Here is an 8,522-nt window from a genome sequence, read left to right as displayed (position 1 = left end):
GTGAGGACGCGATATTTATTTGCAGTGCTCCAGCATGGCCACACCTTTCGGGTGGAACAAGAAAAGAACATTTCGATGAGGGGTTAGGGTCTCTCCTCGCTGCCAACACCTGGGACCCCATTCACCCGCGTATAGCCTTGCTCCCGACTTCCGTGTTTACTATTAAAACTATGTCGTCTTGTCTGCCTGCCACTTAAAACAAATACATTATTATGGAAGCTGACACATTAAATAGGCGCTCTAGTTGTCATTTAGAACAGACAGGCTTGGCTATTCAACCATTTGTCCTTTGTGTGTTTTTAAAAGAAATGACTGAACGGGGCTAAAATACCTACCTCGATGTTGATGCAAGTGGAGGTCACATGGAGAAGAATTTCGCGTTTTGCTCTGCAAATTCTATTCCTGTGAATGGGCATTAGGATCAAACACCGCTTTACGGTCCTAAATTCAAATTAGGGCCTTTTGACTGCTCTTACTAGTCTTAAATTACATGCCGTAAGATCGCCTAAATTATAATTTCTCGGCCCGAGTTCCAAATGAGTTCTTTACTGCGCTTTTCCCGGTCTTAAATTATAATTCCTCTGTTTAAATTGAAATTTGTTTTGTTTTTGCGGTCTTATGTTAGGAGTTTGTTCCACGGCCGGTCGTCCTCGTGCGTAAATTTAATATTGTCGACCCCAAACTAGATTCTGGACATTCTTGCTATACACGGAAAAATCTGAGCAATTTTAAAATTTAGTTGCTGTGGTTCTGTGTTGAAATGGTGCGGAAAACGTCATTTAATTCCCAAATTGGTGCGTGGGAACGGTGAGGTGGGTCAGCCTGCCCGACTGAATATCACATGAGGAACATTGCCAAGCTTACTTGATGAAAATACAGCGAATGCATTATTATTATTAGTAGTATTATTTGTTCGCTTGTTTGTTAATATTCATTTGCTGTTGTCATTAAGCCAAACTACTAAAAAGATCCATACATATATGTATTGAAGGTGCCGAAGGCTTCTTCAAAATATCTGGCGAATTAAAAATACATAACTATATTCTCATCGATTGGCACAATTTCTTTGTTAATATATAAAGTTGGATGTTTTTATAAGACCGTAAAAGCAAGGGTATTCTATTTCTGGTATGTGCACGCTTTGATATTCGATATTGCAATGAAAATGTTATGTATACGTTGACAAAAGCTCACTGGGCCTGGGAAACAAATATATTTCCTACTGTAACTAATAATAATAATAATAATAATAATAATTAGACTGTCACCTGATGGAAATGAAATGACAGAAGAAACGAAGAAATGTTGGCCTTTGTGTCAAGGAATTCTTCTGCTTTGCCGTTTTTATAAACAAAAACAAAACGTCTTTCTTGGCGGGAATTATTGAAATATAGATTTCATAGGGGATACAACTTCTCTTCACACACACACATACACACATTCTTTTACTAAATTCGGATCTTTCCCCTTTGAACGGCAGATCGAGTACGTGTGTGTGTGTGTATATATATATATATATATATATATATATATATATATTAGAAGAAATGAAGTACTCAGAAAATCGGATGGTTTATATTTACAGATATTTATTTGTATATTACATTTTTTATATATCATATAACTTAGATCATGTATTAGCGCTTTCTCCCATTCTAGTGGGGTTTTCAAATCAAACTAAGTTCCTGTGTGAGGAGTTTTGACCCTTTTATAGTGGTATTGAGTTTGTGGTGGTGGGGAGGAATATAAGACAGTACAAGAGGGTGTATATATATATATATATATATATATATACACACACACATACAATGGACTCCTTTCAGTTTCTGTCTACCAATTCCACTTACAAGGCTTTGGTTGGCTCAAGGCCATGGTAGAAGGCACTTGCCAAATGTGCCATGCAGTGGACTGAACCTGGAACCATATGGTTAGGATGCAAACTTCTTATGAAACAGCCACATCAATAATGAACACACACACACACACACACACACACACATATACACACATACATGTATGTATATATATATATACATACATGTGTATATATATATAGACACAAACACACACATATACATAAATGAAATCATTAAACTTAAGGAAAAATAATGGCAGAAATTTGAAGTTTGATTTTAATTGAAGCAGCAGCTCCCACTGCAGAGTCAAATCTCATACTACAGCTCAGCTACATCTAGCATCTCCGACTATTTGTTGTTTGTTCCTTCTCGAGCCACACCTGGCTCATAAGGGCCAGTGTTCCGGTTTCCTTAGTGTATTGGTTCTCCACCTGGACAGGACACCGGTCTGTCGCAGGTGAGCTACAAAATGCTGGAGGAAAGAGTGAGAGAAAGTTGTGGCAAAAGAGTCAGCAGAAGTTCACCGTTACCTTCTGCTGGATTCGCGTGGAGCTTAGGTGTTTTGCTCATAAACACACACATCGCCCGGTCTGAGATTCGAACCCGTGACCCCTCGACCACGAGTCCGCTGCTCCGACCACTATACCATGTGCCTCCACATCTCTGACTATCACTCACTCCCACTCCATTTGTCTCATCTCTCTCTTGCTATTGATTTTATTGTAACTTAGAATTTTCAAACAATTAGTAACACCTTCATTATCGACTCAGGTGTCAGCTAATTGCAATTATAACTGCCTTTTAATCTAATGTGTTCTTTTTACTAACTCTTATTTTTTTATTTCATATTTTCTAGGTGTTGCTCAAAGAACTTCCATCTTAAACTCACTCTAGTTCTTCACTCATTTGGAATGGTCACTTGAGACAGAAAGGAACCAAAATATGTATAAGAAAAAAATTAAGATATTAAATTCTTGTCTTTAAAATTATTCTTCAATTTAACGAAAATTTAAAACAAAAAAATGAACACAGCCATTGGAAGAAGAAAACGAAAAAAACCTCAAAATAGTTGAATTCCATTCTTAAAAAAAATAAATACATATATATATATATACTAAGTTGTTTTTAATCAAAGGAAGGAAAACATTCTCAAATATGGATGTTAAGAAGAAATGTTCCATGAAAACTCCACATTCTGAGAAGGATTCCTCAGCTGAAGATCATCTGCAAAAAACTCCAAAAAAATCTGTATCTTCCGAAGGATGTCGTTCTTCGGAACGAAGACGAAACAAGCCAGAATTTTCGATGCCAAAAAGGTCAGATGTCTGGGACAATATTAAAGATGTGCCGTTGAAAGGAATGGGTTCGCTTATTCCACGTAAAATTGTTAATGACTTTGTAGTTAATAATTATCGTTATAATCATGATCCTAATTACACCAGTGGAGAAGAGAGTCCTTTTGTTGAAAGCGCTGAAGAGAGTGACGGTTTTACAAAAGCCAAAACAAAACAACAAAAAGCAATAAAGAAACGAATAAAAAATTCTTCAAAAAGACAACAAAAGGGTTCTGATTCATCAGAATCCTTTGACAGTTCTGAGGAATCGGTAATGAAAGCAAAGAAACTTAATCTAAAAAGTATGTGCAAAAAGGTCCATACTAAGAATTCTGCTAAAAAGCCCTTAAGTGAATCACTAGAATCTTCAGACAATTCTGACAATGCCATTGTGAAATCTGCTCTCAGAATACGGAAGGTGATTAGTTCCGAGTCAGATTCTACAGAAAGCCAAGAGAAAATTTCAAAAGCTGCCCAAATTTCTCTGATTTCTAAACGGAAGAAAGCACCACAGGCACTCCAGAGTAGCAGCAGCAGTGTTTCCGACAGCGAGGTCGCTGGGGGGAGAGGGGATAAGTCTAAAATGGAAAGAGATGAGAAAGCGAAAAGGTTGTCTGTCATGAACAAATCAGTAAAACACAGCCATTTCAAATGGGGGTCCAGTGAAGAAGAGGAGAAGGAAAAGATTGTGAGTATCACAAAAAAGGCTAGAAACGCTGGAACCATTTCAAGCGAATGGAGTGGTTCTGTATCCGATGTTTGTGTGGAGGATTCTTCAGAAAACAGTGTATCTGACCGTGACTTTATTTGCAAAGATCTTCCATCTGCAGCCAGTTCCAGTAAAACCGTAGGCAAGAATTCAGACAAATAGACATTTGATCTCGACCGACTGTTTGGCAATGTTTTGCTCATTGGAAGGTTCGGACCTGATGCTTGTTGAACCAAAATAGAATCGGTTTTACTTGCATATTCTATTAATGTAAAAGTAAAGTCTGCAATTATTTGCAGAATAACAGTAAGACACTGGCAGTGCAAGACATTGATATGGTTTCAGTCTCTGATGGAAGCCATTTCACTTCACTTTTGTTTCTGGGAAATGGCATGAACACCACTACATTACATGACCTCCCAGTTTATAATCCAAGACATATTATCATCTTGCCAAGAACTTTCTATTGTCTTTGGAAATCATTTAGTTCTTGGTTTGCATTTTTTTTTTGTTATGCTTAGTCTAAGACGGAGAAGGGCAGAACCTTCTGTGACCATTTTTTTATATGACATTAAAGACTTGTAGAGATGAATGTTAGGTGGGATTCAATATTTTTGTCATGTTGTCCCCTAGTGTAGAAACCATGCCTCGTGGGCGTAAGCTCTAACCTAGGGGACAATATGCCAAAAACATTGAGTTAACATAAAATTGAACTCTTGATCTGAATGTTTGCAACAGAGTGAACCCAGCAAACGACACACCCAGGCGCCAGATTGTGGGGTACTATGGGTTTAGCCTTGCAAGGGATGAAGCTCACCACACAACCATCACATGATGCTGTAGCATTAAAAGCAGGTCCATAATCCGGTGGCAACATTGACTACTCCTATCACCAGACACACACACATACATAAAGATATATATATATATATTTTTTCATTTAGACATAGTAGGCCCCTTCATCTCACCATATAAAATTTTTTTATTTTAAATACCTACTAGGCGCAGGAGTGGCTGTGTGGTAAGTAGCTTGCTAACCAACCACATGGTTCCGGGTTCAGTCCCACTGCGTGGCATCTTGGGCAAGTGTCTTCTGCTATAGCCCCGGGCCGACCAATGCCTTGTGAGTGGATTTGGTAGACGGAAACTGAAAGAAGCCTGTCGTATATATGTATGTATGTGTATGTGTTTGTGTGTCTGTGTTTGTACCCCTAGCATTGCTTGACAACCGATGCTGGTGTGTTTACGTCCCCGTCACTTAGCGGTTCGGCAAAACAGACCGATAGAATAAGTACTGGGCTTACAAAGAATAAGTCCCGGGGTCGATTTGCTTGACTAAAGGCGGTGCTCCAGCATGGCTGCAGTCAAATGACTGAAACATGTAAAAGAGTAAAGAGTATAAAATAATTATAAAATAGTAGGTATTTAAAATAAAAATTCTTTTTTATATGGTGGGATGAAGGGGCCCTACTATCTCTAAATGAAAATATATATTTCTTCATTGAGAATAATTTGAACCCCTGTTATGCCGGAATTTTTATTCCCTAACAAATAAAATTAAATATATGGTAAGATCAACAAAAAGAGTACTCCATCTGGTGAAGGATATATTTTACCATAAATTTTTAACACTATATTTAATGTTAGATGCCTGTCACTATATATATATGTATATATGTATGTGTGAGTGTGTGTGTGTGTATTATATATATATATATATATATATACACATGTATGTGCACACAGTTAAAGGAATGAAAAGATATCAAGCCAATTGTAATTGTGTACATATATAAACATACTATTATATAATATATATATATGTACATACACATATGAGAGAGAATCCACTAAAGTGGATGCCCTTACGCTAGAGAGAGATCCGCATGAGTCTCAACCACTAAAAATTGTTCTCACAAAAAAAACTTAGCACACTATGAACGTAAGCGAGCAGGACAAATGAAAATAACAAAAATAGTAATATATATACATATATGTATATATATGTATAGTATATATATATAATATAGTATAGATATATATATATATACATATATGTATATATAGTGATAATATATAATATATATATAGATATATATTAATATATATTATATACACACATAATAGTGTAAATGGTGGGGGGCACATACCCCTGGCGCCAATTGAAGGGGTGGGGCACAGAATTGACCGTAATACGATAAGCTTGAACTCCATTTATAAAATTTATGAAAGTAAACATTCATAAAATAGAGTTTTTAATTAGAGGGCTGTACCAAACTGGCAGGTAAATGGACCCTGGTAAAGTATTTGTTTCTAGAATATTGCTTTAAAAAATTAATTACTTGTAAGAAATAAGTACTATATAATATCATGGATTTTGTAATTGGGCTGGGGGCACACTTTTGTAGCATGCCTTGGTTACGGTTTACCCTAGTTACATCACTATATATATATATATATATATATATATATTTATATTAAGGGCATCACTATACTTAAATGCCTCATGCATAAAGGGAATAATTAATAATTTTTCTCTTATGAGGCTTTTTACGCTGACTACTTGATAAATTCTTATAAAGATTTTATCCTATTTTTAAATTGTGTATATATATATATATATATATATGCATGTATATATATATATATATATATATAGGCGCAGGAGTGGCTGTGTGGTAAGTAGTTGTTTACCAACCACATGGTTCCGGGTTCAGTCCCACTGCGTAGCACCTGGGCAAGTGTCTTCTACATAGCTTCAGGCCGACCAAAGCCTTGTGAGGGATTGGTAGACGGAAACTGAAAGAAGCCCGTCGTATAATGTATATATGTGTTGTGTGTCTGTGTTTGTCCCCCTAGCATTGCTTGACAACCGATGCTGGTGTGTTTACGTCCTTGTTACTTAGTGGTTCGGCAAAAGAGACCGATAGAATAAGTACGGCGGGTCGAGTTGCTTGCTTTAAAGGCGTGCTCCAGCATGGCCGCAGTCAACTGACTGAAACAATTAAATGAGTAAAGAGGATAGTATATATCTATATATTATATAGATATAGATAGATATATTAGATTAATATAATAGGTATATTACAGCAATAGTACTACAATTGATCTTGTGCATATTTACTTTTTTTTTTTTGTGTATTTCCTTACAAATGCATTACACACGCATTCACAAACACACATATAACTATTTCCCACTACCACCACAAACCATCATCATGATCATCATCATCATCATCATCCTCATCGTTGCTTTTAATTCTTTTACCATGCTGGCATGGGTTGCACGAGACTTGTCAAAGACTGTATTCTATGGCTGGAGACCCTGCTTGCCTGTCCTCCCTCCCTCCCTCCCTCTTTCCTACTTCCCTAATGCCATCTTGGTTCGTACTTGTATTCTAAAAATAACGTACTTTATTCTGCTGGTCTTTGCGCATCATACCACCGAACTGTTTATATGGAACGTTGTTGACATCACTGAAAAGAAATGCGGAAACGAAGGCAAGCAGACACATATGAATACACACCCATGCTCTTCAGGCTCTGATGACACCGACCAAAGGCAGACATTATTCAGTCTTTAATGATAACAATATTTATTGCATTTTAAGGCAGCGAGCTGGCAGAAACGTTAGCACACCGGGTGAAATGCTTAGTGGTATTTTGTCTTGTCTTTACGTTCTGAGTTCAAATTCCGCCAAGGTCGACTTTGCCTTTCATCCTTTCGGGGTCGATAAATTAAGTACCAGTTGTGCACTGGAGTCGATTTAATTGACTGGCCCCTTTCCCCTAAAAATTTTGGGCCTTGTGCCTAGAGTAGAGAAGAATATTTATTGCATTTTTGGAGTTTCACTTACAAAACATTGGGTTTACTAATGTCATGTATTAACACACACACACACATACATACACAGGGTGTCCATAAATTATCTTTACAGAGTTGACTGGAAATCGTAGGCAAAGAAATAAAGTTTTATTAGATACATGAGAACATTTCCTCACGGATTCCATTGGTTGCAGGTAATGAAGTCCATAACAAATTGTGGAAGTTGTAAAGATAATTTATGAACACCCTGGACATACATACATACATACAGATATGAATTTCTATACATACGTATCTGTAAACCACACACACACACACACACACATACATACATACATACATATATATATATATATATTTATATTTATATGTATGTATGTATGGATGGATGTCTATGGATATACGTGTATATATAAATATATGTGTGTGTGTGTATAGATGTTGCAAATAAGAAAGAAATTGTGTTCATCAAAAATCAATCAATCATGTATTATACTTTGACTTTGATGCATTAAAAATTAGAATTTTTATAAAAAATAAATTTGGAATTTTCTTTTTTATTTCAATTACCATTTATACTTATAGACATTAGGCAGCACCTAACTGTTGTTTGTCCAAAGAAAACATCCCTAACACACACTCACACATTGTGTGTATGTATGTATATGTATACACACATACATATTTTAGACCACACACACCCAGTGTATAAGCACTATGCATGTTTGCCTGTAGGCTGTGGTGTAGCATGGTGGAGAGGACTCCTTCAAGGTGCTGGGTATAAGAATATTTGAAAA

General features: G+C 36.4%; 2 protein-coding genes across 2 annotated transcripts in view; one reads left to right on the top strand and one right to left on the bottom strand.

The window, feature by feature from the left end:
- LOC115223218 (lysosomal alpha-glucosidase-like) overlaps positions 1–868 on the bottom strand; it is a 31,926-nt gene extending 31,058 nt beyond the window's left edge. Inside the window, exon 1 of the mRNA XM_029793696.2 lies at positions 336–868. The gene's annotated coding sequence lies outside the window, so the exon portion shown is untranslated. The remainder of the gene's footprint in view (positions 1–335) is intronic.
- Positions 1–4,907, top strand: part of LOC115223220 (dentin sialophosphoprotein-like) — an 11,097-nt gene extending 6,190 nt beyond the window's left edge. Inside the window, exon 2 of the mRNA XM_029793700.2 lies at positions 2,713–4,907. Coding sequence (XP_029649560.1) covers positions 3,012–4,061 — 1,050 coding nt within the window. The 5' untranslated portion in view covers positions 2,713–3,011 and the 3' untranslated portion in view covers positions 4,062–4,907. The remainder of the gene's footprint in view (positions 1–2,712) is intronic.
- The last annotated feature ends 3,615 nt before the right edge of the window (positions 4,908–8,522 follow it).

This window comes from Octopus sinensis, linkage group LG22, assembly GCF_006345805.1.
Source record: "Octopus sinensis linkage group LG22, ASM634580v1, whole genome shotgun sequence".
NCBI lineage: Eukaryota > Metazoa > Mollusca > Cephalopoda > Octopoda > Octopodidae > Octopus > Octopus sinensis.
The sequence above is the reverse complement of the archived record's forward strand: the minus strand, read 5'-3'. Positions and strand labels throughout refer to the sequence as shown.